At 40.1% G+C, this 27,029-nt stretch overlaps 1 protein-coding gene across 1 annotated transcript in view; it reads right to left on the bottom strand.

Annotated features, from left to right (window-relative positions):
* TPTE2 (transmembrane phosphoinositide 3-phosphatase and tensin homolog 2) overlaps positions 1 to 27,029 on the bottom strand; it is a 77,904-nt gene that overhangs the window by 8,183 nt on the left and 42,692 nt on the right. The window contains 6 exon segments of the mRNA XM_030921929.1: positions 1,445 to 1,550; positions 5,192 to 5,272; positions 7,321 to 7,382; positions 21,891 to 21,979; positions 22,078 to 22,159; positions 22,968 to 23,028. Coding sequence (XP_030777789.1) covers positions 1,445 to 1,550; positions 5,192 to 5,272; positions 7,321 to 7,382; positions 21,891 to 21,979; positions 22,078 to 22,159; positions 22,968 to 23,028 — 481 coding nt within the window.

Here is a 27,029-nt window from a genome sequence, read left to right as displayed (position 1 = left end):
CTCAGGAGGCTGAGACAGGAGAATTGCTTGAACCCGGGAGGCAGAGGTTGCAGTGAGCGGAGATCACAACTGCACTCCAGCCTGGGTGACAGAACAAGACTCTGTCTCCAAAAAAAAAAAGAAAAAGAAAAAGAAAATTCAGGGAAGGTGACTTGCAACCTTTCTTGCTAATGTGTGGCTTTCTTCAGACTTCTGATCATAATGATTCTTAATAATAAATACTGTAGTTCAACTACTTTGGCCCTACTTTAAGGCCAGTTCCTGATGCAATCTCTATAAAAATATAGGATAGTTATATCCAAAAATTCCCGTGGTGTTCAGTATATATTTACAAAGGATTTTTTGTTCCTTTTCTTCAATTCAAATGACCCACTTCCCTTAGCATTTCCTCAAAGACTTGGTTTCTCAGTCAATTAATTTTTTTATTGCTTGCCTCTCGACATTAATTTTAATTCAAATATGTACAAAACTAAAGGTAGAAAATTAAAACAAATATCTTAATAAACTAGTGTATTAACTATCTTTGATAGATCATCTCATATGCTGTTTGTTTTCTTTTCATTTAATTTTGTTTTCACTAACACCATGATATTCATTTGTCATTAGAAATCAGTTTCTTGCCTCAGTTCCCGCTTTCCCATTCCAGGTGCAGAACTTCTTTCTATTGATGTCGACCAGTAATCAGTGAAATGTAGAACTAAACTCAGAAGGCTAAAAATCCTAGGCTGTCTGTGTGGACACCAGCATCCTGGCACCATGGCACCTATAGCACCCAGCACTGGCACCATCTCAGGTCCACAAGCTGGCTGCTAAAAGAGGTTTACCTTAGGGGTTCTGAAGCATTGCCTCACTGCTACCTCTCTGGCAGTGGGAGTGGTGAGGCCCCATCCCTTCCACGCAGACACATCTGCTTTCCCACCTCCCCTGAGTGTGAGCTGTGAGTGAGAGGGTTACAGATGGAGGAGAGAGGGGAAAGGGAGAGCCCAAGGCGATGAGAAAAAGGTATGCCTCTAAAAGAAGGTGAGAAAACGATAGATCTGGAGACACCTCCACCAAGGCAAACTCGGAACTAGAGGTGGTCGTGAGAAATAAGCAGTCTCGAGGGCACATGGTCCTCCTCCTCCTCCCTCATCAGAGGCTCACTCTGCCCTGAAAATTCCACCCTGCGTTGAGACCAGAGGAGCAAGGAGAACGAGAGAGACGGGAAGGGGTGAAGTTCCCCAAACTGGTGATGGAAAAGAAAAAGTGAAGAACATCGAAGGGCTGGCAATCAATGGGCAATTGCAGGAGGAGGGGCATACAGGAGGAGGAGATCACGTGTGAGGACATGTAAGACGACAGGTGTGAGTCAGATCATTGGTATGTACAACTATGAGCGAAACCCTCCCAGAGTGGGAACACTGGCCCTCCTGCCCAATCCTTCAATTATACATAAAGCACTTACCACGAATCGAATAAATAATCAATCTTTTTATAAAGAGTATCCGTCTTGGAGGGAGATTCCAGTTGTAGAGATGTTTCACTTGTGCAAAATATCCAACATATCTATTCTGAAAAGCAACAGAAACCTTACTTTAAGCGGAGATGAAAAGTCTAAAGTCAGCATTCCTTTTTTTGCATAAAGCTTGTAAAGGAGGTAAGTAATTAAGAAAACATTGACTGGATGCCATTGTATAACCAGACATTTTTCGGGATGCTGCCTCACAACTATCTACCTCGAGGGAAAAATACTGAGTTCAGAGCAATGGGGAAGTTAACAAGGATGGAGCCAGGTCCTGTTTATCGGCTGCCTATGGTGGAGACAGCATCTAATCAGCACAACAAACCAGTTACAGCATCATCAGTGTCCAGAGAGAAGCTGAGCTGTGACTGAGTTGGAGGAAGGCTTGCGGTTTGGTGAAGAGCAGCTTCCTGGGCATGCGAGAAGACGGTGTAAGTGAAAACCCCAGAGGATGCCTCCATACCTCAGTAGCAGGTTTCCTGTCATTCTTCTCTGGTTCCTGACAGCTAAAATTTCCTCACTTTGCATTTCCTCGATTCTGTTTTCACAAGGAAGCCCCGGAATCCTCTTAGCCCTTGTCCCTTCCCTGGGGCAGGCTGTTCACAGTGGCTCTCCCCTGACTCCTTCTTCAAGGTATTGAAGAGCTCTGGTCCTGAATCAACTGGTTCAGAATTCAAAAGTTGGCCATCATGGTGGCTCCCGCCTGTAATCCCAGCACTTTGGGAGGCCGAGGTGGACGGATCACCTGGCATCAGGAGATTGAGACCAGCCTCGCCAACAGGGTGAAACCCTGTCTCTACTAAAAGTACAAAAATAGACCATGTGTGGTGATGGGCCCCTATAATCCCAGCCACCCGGGAGGCCGAGGCAGGAGAATCACGTGAACGCAAGAGGTCAAGGTTGCAGTGAGCTGAGATTGCACCAATGCACTCCAGTCTGGGCGACAGAGCCAAGACTGTGTCTCAAAAATTAAAAACAAAACAAAACAAAAAAAACCTCATAAGTTCACAGGCTGTTCCTTACCCACTGGGAAATGTTCATTAAAGTAACTAACCCATTGGGAAATGTTCATTAAAGTAACTAACTGCCATACTTTCCTTTAGAAAGGGCCAGTCATGAGGAAGGCTCATGAAAGTTCTTAACTTAGGAGTAGATGTAGTCAGTAGAATGGCCCACAGCGCAGGATCAGAATGTGATGGTGTCTGAGAGTCACCAGCAGACACAGAGGGCACTCTGTCCTAAGGTCTTGCCAACAGAACTCTCAAACGTGCAGCTGAGTCCTGTGTTGCTTTTTCAGCGAATCAGAGAAGATTCAGTTGCAGCCTTTGTTGTGCTAGTTCTGGACTAAAGTTAGGGAAACTATGCAGGACTGTAGAAGAAATGGGGATGGGGAGATGTGTGGGGAGAGTTGCTGAAGGAGCTCCATCTAGTATCCCCTTAGCTTCTGCCACTAGATTCTCCACCTTTCCCTAAGGGCTGTAAACCACCAGGGCCCTCAAGCTGCGTGTACTCCCATGCTTCCTTCTCCTACAACCTAAGACAACATGGACTTGTAGTAGAAATTAATACAACCAACACATGGGAGGCACTCACTACAAACAAAGAAGATACTATGAGAAAAGGGTGGAAAGATGGGTAAGCCATGGGCTTTGCCTTTAAAGGGACACAGAAATCACCACTTCAATTAACTAGAGAATAACACGAAGTGACGTAGTCCCTAAAAGAAACACAAAGGGCTTTAAGAATTGAAAAAGCAAGAGACGACTTCAGGCTGAGAAGGGAAAGGGACTCTAGGAAAAGGGACACAAGCAATGGCATGAGGGTATGAAGTGTCCATAGGCCGGGAAACAACAGCACACAGTCTAAATGTGTGGAGTGTGGGATGTGTGCATGCACACAGCGGAAGAAAAGGGTGGAAAAGTCAAACTGCGGCTCCTGAGTGCCAGGTTGAAACATGTAGTTTATTGCCATTGGCAGTGGGGACATAGTATGGATTTTGAGCATGGAAATGGCAGGATTAGGGCTGCACTTCAGTAAATTCACCTATTACTTTTAGCTTAGGGTCTATGACTGTCTTTGTTTTGTTTTGTTTTGGGCTTGGGTGTGGGAGCAAAGTATCAGTGGATAAGGCTGAGTTCTTCTGGCCCAAACTCAAGGTTTGGGGCCAGTAGTTAGAGAGTTCCTCTAACGGGGCCAAGAGTACTTACTCAGCTCCCACCACTTAAAGAAACACTCATTTACAGCCACATCCAAATCTATTCAGGAATTCCCAACCCACTCTCACTTCGGTTTCAGGGGCAACATAGAAAAGGCAAAATAAATGAGAGGCTGTGCACAGCACGGGCTTCAGAGACTGACATCTAGATTTCAGTCCTTGATTCAAAAGTTACTTTCTCTGAACCTCAATTTTCTAATTTATAAGATGAGAATCATAGTAGTGCCTACTCATAGAGTTACTGAGAATATTAAATGAGACAGTGAATATACAACTCTTAGAATAGTTCAGCAAAGTCTAGAATGTTATAAATGCTATAGGATAAACATCCTGGTTTCTGCAATAAACAAATTACAAGTAATAAAAAATGGTGAGAAATCTCTGAACTTAGATTCTTAAGAGAGACTTAGGAGACACAGCAACCAAATGAAATATGTGGACTTTGTTTGAATTCTGATCAAACAAACTAAATTTTCAAAGATTTGAAGACAATTTTGGAAACAAACATGGACTACAAATTTGATATTAAGGATTTTTAAGGTATAATATTTTTAGACATGATAGAAAATGTTAAGGTTTGTGCTTGTTTTAAGAGTACTTAAAGGTCATACTAAAATGCTTGCGGGATAAAATGATCTGACGGCTGAAATTTCCTTTAAAATAACTCAGATTTAGGGAAAGCAAGAGTGGAGAGGGGCTGGGAGGTGTGAGTGGAGTGGGCACAGAATGAATGAAACGTGGCTGGCTGCAGGCTGAAATGACTGTTGCAGCAATGTGATGACTATGTGAGGATATATTGTATGATACTCTGGACTTTTGTATATGATTAAAATTTTCCATAACAAAATGTTTCTAAAACAAAAAACAGAGTAACAGTGTGGATTTCCTACAGGCGTTATGGGTATTAAATGAGAGATGTGAAAGTGCAATACTGTCTGGTATACGGAAGGGGTTTTGGAAAGTTTATTTCCCCTTTTATTTTCTCTTGTAAAATACACCTTCCCGACACACAGAAAAGACACACACACACACACACACACACACGTACCAGGAGTCATCCAAAAACAGTCTTTGTGATGTTTTGCAAGGGTTGAATTGCCCTAGTAAGGGTTTGTGAAGAACTTGGATCTTTTTTACATTGAAATCAAAGGCTGGTGATTTCAGATAAACTTCAGGGTCCTGGAGCCTTGGGTACTGGACCTTCCTGCTTTGGGGAAGTAATCAACTCCTGAGCTCCGCAAACAATAACCAGGACAGAATAGAAAGCAGGATGCTCTGGGGAGAAGCCAGAGCCCCCAGAATGTGGGCAGCTCCTGAAGCATGACCCTCAGACTCGGGAGGGACCAAGGCCTGTCGCAGGGCACCCAACTGCTGCTGCCTGATCACCAAAGAAGAGTCTAAAATGAAATCAAGTAACAGGTGGCAATCTTAACCCACTCCCCTAAAAAACTCCCGCTTTTTAAAAGAAAACTTACCTGAGAAGGAGTTTCTACTCCCTGAAATTTACTGCTGTTGGTTTTATCTGTTCGCCTTTCTCCAAAATAATACAGGCTTTCCTACAAAAGAAAAGGGCACAATCCAACCATGGCTCATTTGCACTCTTTCCTTTCCTCTATGAAGTACCTTAGTGTTTCTACGCCCACCTTCTTTCCTAAAGTCAGTGACTGGTTTGTTTGTTTTTTGGTAGAGTCTTGCTCTGTGACCCAGACTGGAGTACAGTGGCAGGCAACCTCTGCCTCCTGGGTTCAAGCGATTCTACTGCCTCAGCCTTCTGAGTAGCTGGGACTACAGGTGTGTACCACCATGCTCAGCTAATTTTTTGTATTTTTAGTAGAGATGGGGTTTCACCATGTTGGCCAGGCTGCTCTCAAACTCCTGACCTCAAGAGATCCGCCTGCCTCAGCTTCCCAAGTGCTGGGATTAAAGACGTGAGCCACCCGTGCCCGGCCACAGTGATCTTTGGGCAGAGGCTACCCAAAATAACAAATTTAGGACTTCTCTCATTCAAGGATTCACAAATTCATAAAATTTTAGAGCTGGAAAGACCTTAGAAAGCATCTGGTCCAACCCTTCTTTCCATATTACAAATGACAACACTGAGACCAAAAGAAAACCAAGCAATCTGCCCTGGAGATGCTGCAGCCAGTTAGGAGCAGCTCAGGCCTGGAATACAGGTCCCTGGATCTCAGTCTAGGGCTCTGGATCAATAGCTGCCAATGACTTTCAAACCGTTTGGTTTTTTAAGCTGCAATCCCCATTAATAAACCTAGGAGACACCCACACACACCAATATTTAAACCTCTTGGTATTTTCTATTCTGCTCTATTCCACTTTATTTTTAAAAGATGTCAGTTACAACCCAGTAACTTTATTTTACAACTCACTGATAAATCATGATCCATAGCTTGAAAAACACCATCCTAGAACATCCATTTTCAAAATCTGTGTATCTCAAATTAGAGAAAGCAAAGGTGGTGGAACTGGAGTGCTGGGCATTGAGCGTAACCACCACCTCTTCCCGAGACCGTCGGCCAAACGACTCGAGTGGAGCTGCTGGAAACGGCAGCATCTCAGCAAGAAAATGGCAGAAAGAAAAATGACTGAGAACTCTGCTTTAAGTGGAAACAGCCCACCTTGTCTTATCAGAAATTTCTAGAGGTCACAGACTCCACATGTATTGACTAAGCAAAACCTTTCATTCAGGAGAGGCTTTGTTTTGAGTTGTGAAATGTTGCTTTTTTTTTTTTTGAGGCGGAGTCTCGCTCTGTCGCCCGGACTGTAGTGCAGTGGCCAGATCTCAGCTCACTGCAAGCTCCGCCTCCCGAGTTCACGCCATTCTCCTGCCTCAGCCTCCCGAGTAGCTGGGACTACAGGCGCCCACCACCTCGCCCTGGCTAGTTTTTTGTATTTTTAGTAGAGACGGGGTTTCACCGTGTTCGCCAGGATGGTCTCGATCTCCTGACCTCGTGATCCGCCCGTCTCGGCCTCCCAAAGTGCTGGGATTACAGGCTTGAGCCACCGCGCCCGGCCAAAATGTTGCTTTTTATCTACCTAAGAATTGTGAGGACGGTCAAGGCTAGAGTTATCTAATTAAGCTTGATACTATTCTCATGAGGAAGGAAGAAGTCCTGGTACTGGTAGGAGTAAGAGCAGGGCCAGGTGAAGTGAGGGAAGCATCTTGATTACTGAATTGTTTTTATCTGTGTAACATGGTTTTACTCCCTCACCTTAGTCCTTCCCCAACAGGTCCTGTCTTTATTTAAAATGTTGATATTGTATACATCACAAATGTTTTGCATTAATTTTTATTGTTAAAATATTGCACTAAAATTATTTTAATTATTGAAATTTTTAGCATTCCCTTAAATTTTGCACCTCATTGACCTCACTCTTGTCCCAGCCCAAAGAGATTCTTAAGTCAGCTACTAACTAGTGCATGGTAAACAAGAAAGTATCAAAAACAGAGTTTCTAAAAACTGCTTCTCTAATTACAATTTTACTAAGCATCATGACTAAAATAATCATGTTAACGTCCTACCAGTGATGTTTCAGAACTAGCAAACTCAATTATCATAAGACAAAGTTTGTAGAACATCTTTCATACCTCTGCAGTTAAAAATATTTCGGAGGCAATAAGGAAGGCACAAATCATTGTTCCAGTTCTTCCTAAAAAAGAAAAGAAGTTCAAGGAACACACGTGGTATAAAAATACACTCAGAAATATTCAAGGAGTGCATTTTAAGTTGATTTTCTTTCTTTTTTTGAGACAGGGTCTTGCTGTGTTACGCAGGCTGGAGTGCAGTCGCACAATCTTGGCTCACTGCAACCTCCGCATCACAGGTAAAAATACGCAAGTTACATTTACAGTAAAAATATCTCTCACCACCTGTCCACAAAAGGACACGATGAGGTTTTTACTAATTCTATAAGAAAGCAATGAATCATGTCTTTTATAATTTTTTTTGGATAATAGTAAAAAAGAAAAATTCCCAACTCATTTAGTATATTAATATAACTGATTCCAAAACTGCACAAATACAGTAGAAAATAACTTTACACCAGTCTCACATACAAATGTAGATTTAAAAATATACACATATTTTTAAAGTGAATTCAGCAATGTAGAAACACCATGTAGCAACACCAAGTGCCACTTCTCTTAAGGATGCAAGCATGTTTTTTCCAAGATGGCAGATGACAGGCTTTAGCATGTCTCAGTCATTTGGAAAGAGCAAGCAAGTACCTAAAGACCAACTCTGTGAGCTTTAATTCAAGAAAGAAAATGGCAATTCCCGGGAATTATGAAGGACATCCCAGCTCCTGGGGAGGACAAGGCAGGCGAGCGCCCCATGACAGCACTGGACTGACAGGAGGGTGAGTGGCGCCTCAGTGTGACAGGCAGACAGCCCCGTCTCCTCCTTCCACCGGAGATCCGAGCCGCCGGCAGAGGAAGAGCTTGGAGCTAACTTGAGGCGAGACTTGGAGACTTCTGTCAGAGAAAGACACAGGGAAACGCTGCCGGCATTTTCCCAAACCTGGACTGAGAGCTGGACAAGACCGGGGGATCTTCCCTATCGGGCTCCACCCATCTTGTGCCCCCAGTCCCCTACCCCTAGGGCTGAGGAGGGAGCTCCCATTACTGTGCACTCTGGAAACCAGCCCATTGCCTGAGGCAACAGAGAGCTCCGCCCAATACACAAGGACCAAGCACGCAGCCAGCAGCTCCGGCAACAGCCAGCTCTTACCCATGGCGCCATCTACTGGCTTGTAGGTCAAACCACACACGCAATATAAAACCTGCAGACAAGTGCACAGGGCTACAGAAGCAAAGCCAAAAGACCCTACCTAGCATGCTCTACAGTCCACCCCCTAGGGAGGAGGGAACGGGAAAGAAGAAAATAATAATAATAATAATAATAAATACAGGAGAGGAAAGAAAAAGAAAAAATCCTACCCAAACAAAAATAATTACACAGATTAGAAGTGCTAGCGTCCCCAGATGAGAAGGACCCGTGCAAGAATTCTGGCACCATGAGAAATCTGAATGTAGTGACACTACCAAAGAATCACACTAGCTCTCTGGCAATGCTTCCTACCAAAATGAAAACTCAGAAATGACAATAAACAATTCAAAGCTTGGGTTGCAAGGAAGTTCAATGAGATTCAAGGTTGAAATCAACAAAAAGAAACTTCTAAATCAATCCAGGAAATGAAGGAAGAGATAAACATCTTACAAGAAATCAATCAGAACTTCTGGAATTAAAAAAACTAAGCTAAGGAATTTCAAAATACAATTGAAAGCTTTATCAATAGACTGGACAAAGTAGAAAACATAATTTCAGAACTTGAAGATTGGTCTTTTGAACCAATCCAGTTAGACAAAAATAAAGAAAAAAGATTTTTTAAAAGTGAAGAAAGTCAGAATATGAGATTATGTAAAGTGACCAAACCTACAAATTACTGGCATTCCCTAGAATGAGAAAAAGAAAACAACCTGGAAAACATATTTCATTTCTTGAAAATAATTTAAGAAAATTTATTGAATCTTGCTAGATAGACATCTAAGTACAATAAAGCCAGACAGCACCTGTGAGATACTTAAAAAAATGAACATTACCAAGGTATATACTCACCAGACTGTCCAAGGTCACTGTCAAAGAAAAAGCCCTAAAGGCACTAGAGAAAAAGGCCAGATCACATACAAAGGTAGCCCCATCAGGATAACAGCAGACTTCTCAGCAGAAACCTCACAAGCCAGGAGAGATTGAGGGGTCTATTTTCAGAATTCTTAAAGAAAATAAATCATAATCAAGAGATTCATATCCTGCCAAACTAAGCTTCATGACTGAAGGAGAAATAGAAACATTTTTCTAGAGAAGCAAATGCCAAGAGAGTTCATTACCACTAGACCAGTCTTACAAGAGATGCCTAAGGGAGTTGTAAACATGGAAATGAAAGAATGATACCTGCTATCATAAAAACACACTTAAGTACATAGCTCACAGACCCTGTAAAACAACCACACAATAGAAAGTACAAAAAAAAAAAAAAAGGCTAACAATGTCATGATACCATGAAAAGCTCACATGTCGATATTAACCTTGAATGTAAATGGTTTAAACACACCACCTAAAAGTCACAGAGTGGGCCGGGCACGGTGGCTCATTCCTGTAATCCCAGCACTTTGGGAGGCCAAGGCGGGCAGATCACGAGGTCAGGAGATCAAGACCATCCTGGCCAACATGGTGAAACCCTGTCTCCACTAAAAATATAAAAATTAGCCAGGCGTGGTGGCACATGTCTATAATCCCAGCTACTCGGGAGGCTGAGGCAGAAGAATCACTTGAACCCAGGAGTCAGAGGTTGTGGTGAGCCAATATCGTGCCACTGCACTCTAGTCTGATGATACAGCGAGATTGTGAGGGAGGGAGGGAAGGAAGGAAGGAAGGGAGGGAGGGAGGGAGGGAGGGAGGGAAGGAGAGAAAGAAAAGTCACAGAGTGGCAAGTTGGATTAAAAAAACAAAACCCATCTGTCTGCTGTCTTCAGGAGACCCATCTCACATGTAACACCAATAGGTTCAAAGTAAAGGGCTGAAGAAAGATCTATCACACAAACAAAACACAAAAAAGAGCAGGGGTCACTATTCCTAAAACAGATAAAACAGGATTTAAATCAACAACAGTAAAAAAGGACAAAGAAGAGCATTACATAATGATAAGGAGTTCAAATCAACAAGAAGCCTTAACTATCCTAAACATATATGCACCCAACATTGGCTCACCTGGGTTAATAAAACAGATACTTCTAGACCTATGAAAAGACTTAGCCACACAGCAATAGTCAGGGGACTTCAACACCCCACTGATAACATTACACAGATCATAAAGACTGAAAACTAACAAAGAAATTCTGGACTTACATTCAACACTTGACCAATTGGACCTAATAGAAACCTAAAGAACTCCCAGCATTTTGGGAGGCCGAGGAGGGTGGGTGGATCACGAGAACAGGAGTTCGAGACCAGCCTGGCCAATATGGTGAAAATCTGTTGCTACTAAAAATGCAAAAATTAGCCCGGCATGGTGGCAGGTGCCTGTAATCCCAGCTACTCAGGAGGCTGAGGCAGGAGAATTTCTTGAACCCAGGAGGCAGAGGCTGCAGTGAGCCAAGATCATGCCACTGCACTCCAGCCTGGACAACAGAGCAAGACTCCATCTCAAAAAAACAAACAAAACAAAACAAAACAAAACACCTACAAACCAAAAAGGCCCTAGATCAGATGTATTCACAGCTGAATTCTATCAAATATACAAAGAAGAACTGGTACCAGTTCTACTGAAACTATTCCAAAAAATTGAGGAGGGACTCTTCCCTAATTCATTCCATGAATCCTGCATCACCCTGAAACCAAAACCTGGCAAGGACACAATAAAAAAAAGAAAACTAAAGGGTAATCTCAATGATGAAGACAGTCACAAAAATCCTTAACAAAACACTGGGAAACCAAATTCAACAGCACATCAAAAAGTTCACAATCAAGTAAGCTTCATTCCAAGGATACAAGGTCCAGCACATGCAAATCAATAAATGTGATTCACCACACAAAGAGAATTAAACAGAAACCACATGATCATCTCAATAGATGCAGAAAAAAAAGCATTTGATAAAATTCAACATCTTTCTTGATAAAAAATAAAAAAACAAGAAACTAGGAATCAAAGGAACATACTTCAAAATAGAGCCATGGGCCGGGTGCAGTGGCTCACATCTGTAATCCCAGCACTTTGGGAGGCCAAGGCAGGCAGAACACTTGAGGTCAGGAGTTCAAGACCAGCCTGTCCAACATAGTGAAACGCCGTCTTTACTAAAAACACAAAAATTATCCGGGCGTGGTGGCGCACACCTGTAATCCCAGTGACTCAGAAGGCTGAGGCAGGAGAGTCACTTGAACCCAGGAGGCGGAGGTTGCAGTGAGCCGAGATCGTGCCACTGCACTCCAGCCTGGGTAACAGAGCAAGACTCCATCTTAAAAAACAAACAAACAAAAAACAGGCTGGGCACAGTTGCTCACGCCTGTAATCCCAGCACTTTGGGAGGCTGAGGTGGGTGGATCACCTGAGGTCAGGTGTTCGAGAGCAGCCTGGCCAACATGGTGAAACCTCATCTCTACTAAAAATACAAAAATTAGCCGGGCATGGTGACAGGCACTTGTAATCCCAGCTACTTGGGAGGCTGAGGCAGGAGAATCGCTTGAACTTGGGAGGTGGAGGTTGCAGTGAGCCAAGATTCCGCCATTGCACTCCAGCCTGGGCAACAAGAGCAAAACTCCATCTCGACAAAAAAAAAAAAAAAAAAAGAAAAGAAAAGAAATCATGTCCTTTGCAGCATCATGGACGCAGCTGGAAGTCATTATCATGAGCAAATTAATGCAGGAACAAAAAACCAAATACCGTATGTTCTCACTCATAAGTGAAAGCTAAACAACGGGTGCTCATGGACATCAAGGTGGCAATAATGGACACTGGGGAGTTCTAGAGGGGCTCAGCAGAAAAGGGCACAGGTTGAAAAACTAACTATTGGGTCCTATGCGCAGTACCTGGGTGATGCAATCAATCATACCCCAAACCTCAGCATCACACAATATTACCAATAAACCTGCACATGTACTTCCAAACCTAAAATAAAAGTTACATTATACCAAAAAAACTAAGCTCAAAAAGAAAACAAATGTGTTTTGCCCATTAAAAGGCAAATAATAAAAGAGTACAAGAATCATCCTATATCAGAAATCTATATTAATGCAATTTATCATATTCATTGATTAAAGAAGACATACCTTACAATTATCTCAATAATGCAGGAAAAAGCATTCACTAAAATTCAACCTGCACCTGTGGCTTTAAAAATTAACAAAAACTAGGAAACTTCGTTAACAAAGAATCTACCAAAATACCTACCAGGAACATCATATTCATGACATAATATTGACAGCATTTTCTTTAAAGCCTTGAATTAAACAAAAATGCCCTCTCTTCACGGCTTCCATTTAACAATATACTGCAGGCTTAACCAGTGTAGAAAGTCAGTGTAGTAAGTAAATCTATAGAATAACTCCTTAATCTAATGAGAGAGTTAAGGAAGATTTCTAGATGCAGGCTCAACATAAATAAAAATTAATAGCTAAATCAAGGATGCAGGTTTAAATCTTTACAGTAATTACTAAAAACATAGAAAAGGAGTATATGACTTCGAAGGTAATGACAGAGGGTGAGAAGGAAAGAATTATATTATTAAAATTCAATCAAATGAAAACAGAATGTCAGTAGGAATATAGGAGAGTTAAATAAAATAATTAAACAGATGTACATAGAACGCTGTTCTCAACAATGCGTCATACATGTTCTTTTCAAATGTACAGAAAACATCTGATAATATCGACCAAATTCTGGGCCATAAAGCAAGTCTCAACAAATTTCAAAGAACTAAAAAAGAAAAAAAATACGTAGTATGTTCTGTGTCCACAACACAATATAATCAGAAATCAAAAACTGAAAGATAAATACAAAATTTTCATATGTTTGGAAATAAGGAAATATACTTCTACAAAACTCATGGGTCAAAAAAAAAAAGCAAGCACAGTCAAAACTGGAAAATAGTTTGAACTAAGTAAAATAAAAACACTACAAATAAAAATTTATGGGATGAAGCTAAAGCAATTCTTGGGGAAAACTTGTAGCCTTAAATGGTAAATAGAAAAGAGAGTGGTCGACACTCTAAGAATTATCCATGTCAAGAAGTCAGGAAAAGAACAAATTAACCCAAGGAGTACAGAAGAAAATATTAAATATAATAGTAATTGATGAAATAAAAAATAAATTAAAAATAGAGACCACCAATAAGGCCAAAAATTTGTACTTTTAAAAGACTAGTAAAATTGCTAACTCCCTAGTGAGGCTAATCAAAAGAAAAAAGGGGAGAAGGTACCAAGAAAGCAATGTAGAAATAAAAAAGGGAACACCTCTGTAGACACTAAAATGGTAAAATGACATTGTGAACAATTTGATGTTAAGACAGTTCAAAGTTAGATTAAATGGACAAATGCTGGGAAAACTGTAATCTACCAAAATGGGCAAAATAAATAAAATTATTAAAAAATTCTTGGCCGGGCGCGGTGGCTCAAGCCTGTAATCCCAGCACTTTGGGAGGCCGAGACGGGCGGATCACGAGGTCAGGAGATCGAGACCATCCTGGCTAACACGGTGAAACCCCGTCTCTACTAAAAATACAAAAAATTAGCCGGGCGAGGTGGCGGCGCCTGTAGTCCCAGCTACTCGGGAGGCTGAGGCAGGAGAATGGCGTGAACCCGGGAGGCGGAGCTTGCAGTGAGCTGAGATCCGGCCACTGCGCTCCAGCTTGGGCGACAGAGCGAGACTCCGTCTCAGAAAAAAAAAAAAAAAAAAAAAAAAAAAAAAAAAAAAAAAATTCTATATGTGGAATTGAGCCACAATTTAAAGACTTCTCTCCAGAAAAAACTCTAGGCCAATGTGCCTTCACTGGTGAATTTCACTTTACACTTAAGAAGGAAGAAAATCAGCATGCATAAATTTACCCAGAGAATAAAAACAGAGAAAATGAAATCTAACTCATTTTACAAAGCCAAGATTTGAAAAAACTATGAGGAAGGAAAATTATAACCAATCGCCCAGACGACATGAATTTAAAAATCCTAAACAAAATATTAACAAACAGGATCTGGCAATTTAATAATAAAACAATTTAATGATTATTTAACAAAATAATACAGCACAAGTAAATTATGTTTATTCCAGAAATATGTTGGTTTACCACTTCATTAATGTAATTAATCACATTTATTTGTAGGATAAAGTAGAAAAATTATCATCTCAAAGATTCAGAAAAATCTTTAAAAATTCAACATCCATTCATGATTTAAAAAAAAAAAAAAACTCGGCCGGGCGCGGTGGCTCAATCCTGTAATCCCAGCACTTTGGGAGGCCGAGACGGGCGGATCACGAGGTCAGGAGATCGAGACCATCCTGGCTAACACGGTGAAACCCCGTCTCTACTAAAAACTACAAAAAACTAGCCGGGCGACGTGGCGGCGCCTGTAGTCCCAGCTACTTGGGAGGCTGAGGCAGGAGAATGGCGGGAACCCGGGAGGCGGAGCTTGCAGTGAGCTGAGATCCGGCCACAGCACTCCAGCCTGGGTGACAGAGCGAGACTCCGTCTCAAAAAAAAAAAAAAAAAAAAAAAAAAACTCTTAGTAAACTAAAGGAATTTCTTTTTTCTTTCTTTCTTTTTGTTTTGTTTTGCTTTTTTTTTTTTTTTTTTTGAGGCGGAGTCTCGCTCTGTCGCCCGGACTGGAGTGCAGTGGCCAGATCTCAGCTCACTGCAAGCTCCGCCTCCCGGGTTTACGCCATTCTCCTGCCTCAGCCTCCCGAGTAGCTGGGACTACAGGCGCCCGCCACTTCGCCCGGCTAGTTTTTGTATTTTTAGTAGAGACGGGGTTTCACCGTGTTAGCCAGGATGGTCTCGATCTCCTGACCTGGTGATCCGCCCGTCTCGGCCTCCCAAAGTGCTGGGATTACAGGCTTGAGCCACCGCGCCCGGCCTGTTTTGCTTTTTGAGACAGAGTCTCTCTGTCATCCAGGCTGGAGAGCAGTGGTGCGATGCTGGCTCACTGCAGCCTCTGCCTCCTGGGTTCAAGCCAGGGTAGTTGGCATTGCAGGCATGCGCCACCACACCTGGCACATTTTTGTATTTTTTAGTAGAGACGGGGTTTCACCATGTTGCCTAGGCTGGTCTTAAACTCCTGGCTTCAAGTGATCTGCCCCGCTGGGCCTCCCAAAGTGCTGGGATTACAGGTGTAAGTCACGGAGCCCAGCCAAGGAATTTCTTAATCTGATCAATGGTAGCACACACACACACTCGTAAAGCAATTGGCGAGATGTTGAAAGCTTTTCCTTTGAGAATGGAACTGTATGTTGATGGTTGCTATTGCCACTTGTAATTTTACGCTGTACTAAAGGTTCTAGCCAGTGCTAGGGGAGAGAAATGACTGAAATGGAAAAAATACAATTTATTATTTTCATATGATGTAATCATGTACCATAAAATCCAAAAGAATCTATAGATAAATTAGTGGAACTAATAAGTGAGTTTAGGCTGGCCACAGTGGCTCAGGCCTACAGTCCTAGCACTCTGGGAGGCAGAAGCTGAGGCTGGCAGATCACTTGAGCCCAGGAGTTTGAGACCAACCTGGGCTACATAGCGAAACCCCATCTCTACAAAAAAATCAAAAAATTAGCTGGGCATGGTGGCACCTGCCTGCAGTCCTAGTTACTCAAGAGGCTGATATGGGAGGATCACCTGAACCCAGGGAGGTTGAGGCTATAGTGAGCCGTGATCGTGCCACTGCACTCCAGCCTGGGTGACACAATGAGACCCTACCTCAAAAAAAAAAAAAAAAAAAAAAGTGAGTTTAGGAAAGTTGCTAATTGCAAGATTAATAAATAAAATGAACTGCATTTAAAACACCAAAAAACATTTAGAAAATAAACATTTTAAAGGGATGTCATTTAAATAACCACAAAAGAAATCTAGGAATAAATCTCACCAAAAATATGTAAGCTTTCTATACAGAAAACAAGAAAGCATTGTGAAGAGAAATTGAAGAGGACCTAACTCAATGAGAGAACACCTCTGTTCATGGGTTGGATGAATCAATATTGTAAAAATTCAATTCTCCCCAGTCTATAAATTCAATACAATTCCAAGCAAATTTCTATCCGGTGTATATAATTTGACTAGTTGATTCCCAAATTTATATGGAAAAGTAGACGACCTAAAATACCCAAACAATTGTGAAGAAAAAGAAAAAGGTGATGATACTCACATGACTGGAAATGAGGACGTATTAGAAAGCTACAGTAAGATAGTTGTGCTATTGGCACACAGATGAAAAAATCGATGAACAGAACAGAAAGGTCAGAAACAGATTCATGTTCTGCAGGGTAGTAAAGAAATGAAAATCTTCTCAACCCGTGTGCTGGAATAATTGGATAGCCATACATGGAAAAAGATGAAACCTGATGCCTTCCTCACACCACACACATAAATCAATTTTAAAAGGAATGAAGCTTCTAGAAGAAAATATGGTAGTAAAATGTCCTTTAAACTCAAGGAAAATTGTCTTAATCAGGACACAAAAGCACAAACTTTATAAAGGAAAAGCATGATACCCATGATGGTAACACAACTAAGAACTTCTGTCAACCACAGGATACTCCTGAGAGAGAGAAAAGGCAATTCACAGAGCAGAAAAGCTTTGCTGAATACATTTATGATCAATAACAGAACTGAAATCAGAATACATAAATAATTCCTACAATCAAGAGAAAAAGGATGAATAAACCAGGAGAAAAATGGTTAAGAAAATTAAAAAGTTACTTTACAGAAAGGATATCCAAATACTTAATAATCTTAAGAAAACTTCCTCAATCTTATTAGTAATTACAGAAATGCAAATGGTCACCGCCATAAGATGCCATCACACAAACCCCCAAAGGCTAAAAATAGAAATACTCCGAACTGCAAGTATTGGGGAAGACATGGAATGCTTGAAGTGTACAATACCAGTGGAGCAAAAATCGGTACTACTATTTTAGAAAACAGGTGACATTATCAAGTAAAGTTCAAGATTCATTACTCTAAGACAGAACAACTTTAGTTCAAGGTATATACTCAACAAAAATGTGCCCACATGTGCAACAAGAAACGTGTATTTTTAAAAGCAGTATTATTGGGCTAGGCGCGGTGGCTCACGACTGTAATCCCAGCACTTTGGGAGGCAGAGGAAGGTGCATCACTTGAGGTCAGGAGTTTGAGGCCAGCCTGGACAACATGGCAAAACCCCATCTCTACTAAAAACACAGCGGGTGTGATGGTGGATGCCTGTAATCCCAGCTACTTCGGAGGCTCAGGCACGAGAATTGCTTGAACTCAGGAGGCACAGGTTACGATGAACTGAAATCATGCCACTGCACTCCAGTCTGGGTGATAGAGTGACATTTTATCTCAAAAAAAAAAAAAAAAAAAAAAGCAGCATTATTTATCACAGTAAAAACTGGAAGCAACCTAAATGCAATAGAAAAAAAGAGATTCCATTTTCAGTCACAATTTGTGTAGGAATGAATTTTTGAAAAGATGTGAAAGACATGATAAAAGTATAAAATATTATTAAAGAATGAACAAGATAATTCACATGTACAACTCAATATCGCAGTTGTCAGTTCTGTCAAGTTAATCTATAAATTCAATGTAGTTCCAATAAAAATCCTAAAAGTGTTTTATTATGGCAGTTCACAAAATGATTTTAAAATTGAACGTAATAATTAAGTTCCAAGGAGAGCAAGACTATTCTGCCTTTATCAAACTATATTATAAAGCTACAATAATTACAAAAGTGTGGTAGAGAGAACTTAGAAACAGTTTTGAATATGTATAGAAACTTGGTATATTACTGAGGAATTACAAATTAATGGAGAACAAAATAGCATGCAATTGATGGTGTTAGGGCAATTGGCTATCTATATGAACAAAATACTTTCCCCAACTTCCAATTAAAGACCCAAATATTAAAAATGGAACTTGAATATTTTTGAAGAAATGTGGAATATCTTTACTACATCAGTATAGGGGTGAATTTCTTAAACATGACAGAAAAGCATGAAATACATACACACACAGATGAACAAATTTTACTACATTCAAAATTACAAACTTCTCTCCAGGCACGATGGCTCATGCCTGTAATCCCAGCACTTTGCGAAGCTGAGGTGGGTGGATCACTTGAGTCCAGGAGTTCGAGACCAGTCTGGGCAACACAGTGAGACTCTGTCTCTACCAAAATACAAAAATTAGCCAGGCATGGTGATGCTTGCCCGTAGTCCCACCTACTCAGAGGGGCTGAGATGGGAGGATTGCTTGAGCCCCAGGAGGTTCAGGCTGCAATGAGCTGAGATCGTGCCACTGCACTCCAGCCTGGGTGGCAGAGGGAGACCATGTCTCAAAACAAAACAAAAATTTACAAACTTGTACAACGAAATAAATCACAATCAAATTTAAAAGGCAACATGTTGGGAGAATATAATTGCAATACTAAGAAAAATTGGCATTCAGGTTCTTTGAAGAACTCCTATAAATTAATATAAAATGTTTACTATCATGATACTATTGGTAACCTGCAGGCAGCAACCACAGAAGACAGCAAGACTAATATGAATGAACACTTAAAAGAAGAGGCTGCTCTGGTACATACCAGCTGAATATTAGCCTTCTAAACAACCTTTAACAATATCAACAAAATATTATGTGAACACAGAATAATGTAAACCCCCTCTCAGCCAAAAAGAAAAAAGTCAAATTTGAAATGAATGCTTTCCTTCAAGCAAGGAATTAGCATTAGTTAATAGAAAACTGATGCTAACTTCTTGAATAACAACATTTTAGGCTGGGCAATGTGAAATGGCCATGTTTAAAGCAAAAGATGGTTAAAAATTGCCAATTTCAAATGATTCAGCCTCTATATTCTTAATTTAACTATGGTATTGTAAATTGCCAGTTTATATACAATATTCCAATCTGTACAGCTAAACACAGAATCTGTATAGTAACTAATGCGCTTGAAACTAGTCAGTAAGACGAAAACTTGATTTTACTGAATTACGTAAGTCAGTTTACAGTGTTACGTGTTCCTGGAATGTGATATAAACATTGATTTAGAGCCCACTAAAAATGTAATTATTCATGTTTGTCAAAAATTGTGAAATATGCTTAGATGATTATTTAAAACCTAAACCTGAATGAGAGAAAATCTAGCTAAACTTAAATTGGTTGGATTTACAAAATGGGTCTTTTCCCCCCATTTTAACCCCACCAATGTCAGCTTCTTTGTATCATTACACTATAAAAATTCCAGTATAATTTCTGAAATAGCATCTCTGTTGGCCCCCTTAATCTAAAGGTTCTCACAAAGTTTAAGAACAACCTTAATATTACTGGAACAAAAACAGACATATAGACCAACGGAACAAAACAGAAAGCCCAGAATAAATCCATGCATTTGTAGTCAGCTGATGTTCAACAAAGGTGCCAAGAATCCAAGATGGGGGAAGGACAGTCTCTTCACTAAACGATACTGGGGAAACTGAATATCCACGGGTGGAAGAATGAAATTGCACCCTATCTCACCCGTATACAAACATCAACTCAAAGTAAACGCTTAACTGTGAAATCTGAAATTGAAAAACTACTAGAAGAAAACATAGGTGAAAATCTTCTTGACATTGGTCTGGGACAAGATATTTTTGGATATGACTGAAAAGCATAGGGCAACAAAAGAAAAAGTAGACAGATGATACTGTATCAAACTAAAATGCTTTTGCACAGCAAAGGAAACATTTATGGAGCAAAGAGACAACCTACAGAATGGGAGAAAATATCTACAAAGCATACATTCGATAATAGGTTAATAGATTTTTTTAAAAAAGGAACTCGGACAATACAATAGAAAGAGAACAATTTACTTCTCTAGAAAATGGGCAAAGAACCTGAAAAGAGATTTCCCAAAAGAAGACACACAAGTGGCCAAGAGGTATATGAGGAAATGCTAAACATCGTTAATCATCAGGGAAAAGCAAATTAAACACAAAGAGATATCCTCACACCTGTTAGGATGGTCATTAACAAAAAGACAAAAGAGTTGGTGAAGATGTAGAGAAAAGGGATCCCCCTCGTACACTGTTGGTGTGAATGTAAATTAGTAGTTATTATGGAAAACAGCACTGAGATTCCTCAAAAAACCAAAAATAGAACTACCATATTATTTGGAGATTCCACTTCTGGGTATATATCCAAAGGAAATGAAATCTGCACTCCCATGTTCATTGCAGCGTTATTCCTAATACCCAAGCTATGGAGTCAATGTAAATGTCATCAACGGACGAATGGATAAAGAACATGTGGGATGTGTAAATAAAGGCATACTATTCAGCCTTAGAGGATATCCTGTCACTTGAGATAATATGGATGCAACTGGAGAACATTATGCTAAGTGAAATAAGCCAGGCATAGAAAGACAAATTCTGCATGTCTCACTTATTTGCGGAATCTAAAAAAGTCAAATTCATAGAAGCAGAGAGTAGAATGGTGGTTACCAGCGGCTGGGGGGACAAAACTGGGGGAATTGTAGAGATGTTGGTTTTTACTTTATTATTATATTTTTTAGATGGAGTTTTGTTCTTGTTGTCCAGGCTGGAGTGCAATGGTGCGATCTCGGCTCACTGCAACCTCTGCCTTCCGGGTTCAAGTGATTCTTCTGCCTCAGCCTCCCGAGTAGCTGGGATTACAGATGCATGCCACCACACTCAGCCAATGTTTTGTATTTTTAGTAGAGCTAGGGCTTCACCATGTGATCCACCTGCCTCAGCCTCCCAAAGTGCTGGGATTACAGGTGTGAGCCACTGCGCCCAGCCTGAGATGTTGATTAAAGGATGCAAAATTTCAATTAGGAAGAATAAGTTCAGGAAATTCATTGTACAACATAGTGACCATAGTTAATATATACTTGAAAATTGCTGAGAGTAGATTTTAAATTACTCCACAAAAATTTGTGGAGTAATGCATACGTTAATTAGCTTGATTTAACCATTTCACAATGTTTATATACATCAAAACATCATATTGTACACCATAAATAGATGTTTACGTTAATTTAAAATTTTAAAAAGATCAGCCTTAAATAAAATAAAAGTACTCTGACATTCTAAAATTAAAGACTGTTTGTATTTTGAGAGATATAAACTGGCAAACCAAAAATAAAGAAATCCAAATACAGAAAAACAAGGGAAAATATGCTCAACCTTCCTTAGTTCTTTTTTCCTGCTTTCTTCCCTTCCTTATCCTCTCCCTATTGCCTACCCTTCCTCCTCTCCTCTTTCCTTTCTCCTCCCCTTCTTTCAGTCTTGGAGCTAATCTTTAAAAATGCTAACAATTGTTAATACGCATTGATAGCAATATGTGTCTTGTTCTTGTACTTTATCTGCATTTACATGTCTTTAGAAAGGGAGAAATAAAAAGGAAGATGTTATTACCTTTGCCTCCTTTACAGTGAATCGCTACGATGTTTTCAGGATCTTGAGCCATCCACTCATTTACTTCCTTGGTGAAAACCACCATCTCACTGATTTCAAGTTTAAGATTTTTAGTTAAAATATTTTCAAAAAATCAAACCCAATATATTTAGCCCTCTTCTGATAGTCAACTTAGCATAAAACTTACTGTAGAGTGGGGACATTATGGTCATCAATCATGATTCTACCGACCCTATTATGGAAGTACTTAGGATCATAAGCTCTTTCACCTAAAATAAATAATATGTATGTCATATCTCTATAGGGAATAACATAATAAATGATGAAGTTATAAATAAGTTAACATATCTTATTAGAATTCCTTATCTGTCTTCACAAAGAGCTTTGCAAGTTGCTCCTGCCGCTCTAAAATAAACACGGGGTCTCAAAAACGTAAGGATGGTAGTGGTTTATCCATCTCATGTAACCCAAACTCAACTATTTTTGTTTAATAGGTATAATTTTCAACTTTCTAGCAGACCATTCATCATATTATTGCAGGGTAGTTAGAAACCACACAAGAGGCAAATGTAGCTGACCAAAATGATTGCCCCCTGAAAATGTCTATTGAGTAGACAGGTAGAGGAAAAAATCAAGAGAGACCGAGTATACGGCTGGGTTACAGCCTATTTTCCACAGAGCGTTTCCTTTTCTCCCATCTAGGGTCCTGCTCTCATCACAGCCCAGTGCTGCTGGGGCAGAGGATTCATTCGTTAAATCGTCTGTGTCCTCATAACACAATCTGGCAGGAAAAACGAAAGATTTTCCTAGACCTAATGTCGCTAGAACAGATCTTCCCTAAAATGGTTTGCTTCCACTTCAGCCTCATTGGTCCTGCCAAAGCCGCCTCCTTCATAGGGTGCTTTGTGCTGCTGGGCTAACTCCTTCTACTAAATGGGGCCAGTCCAAGATGGGGATTTTTAAATTCATTCCTTGCCACCACCAAATACTTATGATTAAATGCAATACAAAAAAAAATCATCTTCTTACATAATCTGTTTTCTATCTACAGTAGCAAATATAGAGTAATGTACATACTGCATAGATTATAGACTCGATAGTGATTTGGATGTTTCTTATCTAGAAACCGCACGACTTCCTAAAAAAGACAAACACATATCTTACATATTTACATGGCACCAACATAAGCTATTTCCTAGGGGGAACCTAAAATGGTTATTACTTTCATTAATTTGTCTCTCACTCGCATCTTCTACGGGAGATTCAGGGAATACAAGGGTATGCAAATTTCAAGTTCTAATCCACTGTGATTTTTCAAATAGTCCACAAAGTGTGTTTGGCTACTCAGATGAGTCTCTACTGTAAATACACACTGTTTAAAGCTATCAGATAAGGAAATTAGCTGGTGAACTAACTTTAATTTGTTCTAAATCATTAATTCACAATTAATGTGGTTCTTGTTTAAATCTAATTCATATTGGAGTTATTTAAATTTAATTCTGAAAAGATACATCTTTAGAGAGTGATCTGCATATTACAGTCTACCTAAGCACTATGTAAACAAATAAATGCAAAAAGTATATACTATGATTGTGTGTATGTGTGATAGAAAAAGATAAACATACCAAATTTTAAATAACTGGTAACAATATGGAGACTTTTTTGGCTCATCTGTTCTCCTATTTTTTTAAATGAAGATATATGTGTACCTATAAGTGTGTATATATATAATGTATACATATGTGTAACCTTTAAAATGAAAAACAAATAGTAGTTATTTAAAATACAGTTAATACCACTATATGAATCCAACTTTCAGTAAATATATCTTTCTGAAACATACACACACATATGTATATATCTCTGTGCAACAACAAAAATGACACAAAATTTTAAAACTGATTAGTATGCTACCCTCAGAGCAGCATTTACTGGCTTAATATTGAGAAAAATAAAATTAAGGGACTAAAGTCATCCATTTATTCAACTGGCTCTCTCTGTTAGGAAGAAACAGTAAGTCAAAATGATGAACACTCTGAATCTGCATAGCGGGGGAGGCAAGGATGAACAGTTTTATATACTTCAGAATTCATGGACTTTCTTACATAAAATCCATACGGGTTTAGAAATCACATATAAAAACTACAAATATCTATGAGAAATTTAAGCAAATTTTAATCAGTTCTTTGGATGAAGAAGAACTGAAAGTGTTGAATCAGTGGAAGATCAATAGGCTTGGGTTTGACTTCATAAAAATCTGAAATTTCTGCTTAAAAATGCTATAATGAATAACAGGGGAAACGATTTTTCAGAAAAATTGACTGACTGGGGACTATACCTAGTATGATAAATAATTCATTAACAACAACTTAAATATTACTCACCTTATAGATAAATGGGCCAAGGACATAATCCATAAAAGGGAAAATCTAACTGATTAACAACCTACATAAATATTCAGTGTCACCAACAAAGAAGTCAAAACAATGACATGCCATTTGCACCCATGAAATCAACCCCCCCCTTTTTTTTTTTTTTTTTTTTTTGAGATGGAATCTCGCTCGTCGCCCAGGCTGGAGTGCAGTGGCCGGATCTCAGCTCACTGCAAGCTCCGCCTCCCGGGTTCACGCCATTCTCCTGCCTCAGCCTCCCGAGTAGCTGGGACTACAGGTGCCGCCAACATACCCAGCTAATTTTTTTTTTTTTTTTGTATTTTTAGTAGAGACAGGGTTTCACCGTGTTAGCCAGGATGGTCTTGATTTCCTGACCTTGTGATCCGCCCATCTCGGCCTCCCAAAGTGCTGGGATTACAGGCTTGAGCCACCACGCCCGGCCAACCCTTTCTCTTTTAATGAGAAAATCCAATGCTGGCAAAATAAGGGATGAAATTCAAAACTTTGATTTATTGTTGATACAAGAATACAACTGCTCTTGGATTTGGCAAGATATATTAAGAACCCTAAAAATATTCATACTCTTAGCTAGGTAATTTCACTCCTAGCACTCTATACAGAAAAAGCCTTATGTGCAAAGATGTCTGTTGCTGTATTATTGACTATAGTGACACTTAAATGTCCAACATTAGAGGTTAATCATAGCACTAATGAAATATCATGCAACCACTAGAATACTGTCCTGTCCTTCATTTTATTTTACTTTATTTTATTTTATTTTGAGATGGAGTTTCACTCTTGTTGCCCAGGCTGGAGTGCAATGGTGCACTATCAGCTCACTGCAACCTCCACCTCCCAGGTTCAAGCAGTTCTTCTGCCTTAGCCTCCTTAGTAGCTAGGATTACAGGCGCCCGCCACTATGCCTGGCTAATTTTTTGTATTTTTAGTAGAGACGGGGTTTCACCATGTCAGCCAGGCTGGTTTTGAACTCCTGACCTCAGGTGATCCACCCTCCTCGGCCTCCCAAAGTGCTGGGATTACAGGTGTGAGCCACTGCGCCTGTCCCTGTCCTTCATTCTCTCGACAAGTAAGTATCTCACACTGGTAATTTATGTGCAGCCTTCCTTAGTATACACATACAGAAAAACAGTCAATATTTGCTTTTTCATGGGAAAACAAATATACCTGGATGGTTAAGCTTTAGGGATTTTTCCGAATCCACTTCCTAGTTCTCTCAATGTCTAAATCATATATATATATATATATAGAGACTCAAGATTTAGATGATATACTGCTGCGTTTTCTGATCTAAGTAGTTTACTGAAGACTCTAAATACCTCTTGTCCAAATTAGGTGAGAAAGGACATAAAGAATCTAGAAAAACTTTCAACTCTGCCAAGAATCTACATTTTTCTGGTCACAATCTGTCACCAGATGGACAGTTACTGTTTTCAGCCAGAATAAAATGCATTCAATTCTACCAGGAACAGAAATTAAAAGATGGCTAAGAAAATTGTAGGAATGTAGGTAATTGTATATCTGATTTTTCTCAATAGCTCAGCCTTTGCATGGGCTAAGTTTATAATTTCTGAAACTCTTCCTTGTGATGCAACAGTAGAAAATGCTGTCTCCTCTTGGAAAGCCTTCTTACAACAACCTCCACCTTTGGGTTTTCCTAAATCTACCAACTCTTTTCTCTGCCACTCTTAGTACGTTCCTTGATTTGGAGGCAAAGGTACACTTCTGTACATGCATGAGGTGGTAGCAGCGGCCAAACGTGTTGATGCTTCCACCACAGTGCTGGTCTCTCCACTGACTCTAGGGTTCTGCATCTCTAAAGTTTTGGCTACTTCAAGGCAGCATCTGACATTTCCTCACTAGTCAACTTACCACTTAGGAAACTAATGTCTGCTTTGCATATTCGCTGTTACTCAAAATGTAACCCTGCAACTTTATTCCCTTTTAAGAACAAAGGGGAATCACATGACTGTTCAGCATCCTCTCAGGAGTTAAGTATGCCTGGATTTGAATCTTCTCCCTTTTAGTCAACCTTGATTCAATGCCCTTTGTAGATGGTTCTCAAATATGACAGAGACACTCGCAGTGCAGGACATGCTGTTATCACTGAACATGCAATCACTGAGGGCTCCATGGCCTGATTCCCAGCCTGCCCAGGTAGCAGAACTAGTAACTTAGATTTGGGGCTGCACTCTGGCAAAGATGAAAGACTAAATATTAATATGGATGGTAGATTTGCTTTTTGGGTGGTTTATGATTTGTGGAATTTATTAAAACACATGATTACCTCCTTTTTGGATACTCTGATTAAAAATGGTAAAGGGGCCGGGCGTGGTGGCTCAAGCCTGTAATCCCAGCACTTTGGGAGGCCGAGATGGGCGGATCACGAGGTCAGGAGATCGAGACCATCCTGGCTAACACGGTGAAACCCCGTCTCTACTAAAAATACAAAAACTAGCCGGGCGAGGTGGCGGCGCCTGTGGTCCCAGCTACTCGGGAGGCCGAGGCAGGAGAATGGTGTGAACCTGGAAGGTGGAGCTTGCAGTGAACCGAGATCGTGACACTGCACTCCAGCCTGGGCGACAGAGCCAGACTCCGTCTCAAAAAACAAAAAAAACAAACAAAAAAAAAAATGGAAAAGGAATGAATGACTCATTAGCACTTTGTCAATGCCAAGGAGATAACAGTTTAATAACTGACAGAAACCAAGAGCCTAGAGGTCACCCCA

Source organism: Rhinopithecus roxellana, chromosome 18 (genome assembly GCF_007565055.1).
Source record: "Rhinopithecus roxellana isolate Shanxi Qingling chromosome 18, ASM756505v1, whole genome shotgun sequence".
NCBI classification, from domain to species: Eukaryota; Metazoa; Chordata; class Mammalia; order Primates; family Cercopithecidae; genus Rhinopithecus; species Rhinopithecus roxellana.
The sequence above is the reverse complement of the archived record's forward strand: the minus strand, read 5'-3'. Positions and strand labels throughout refer to the sequence as shown.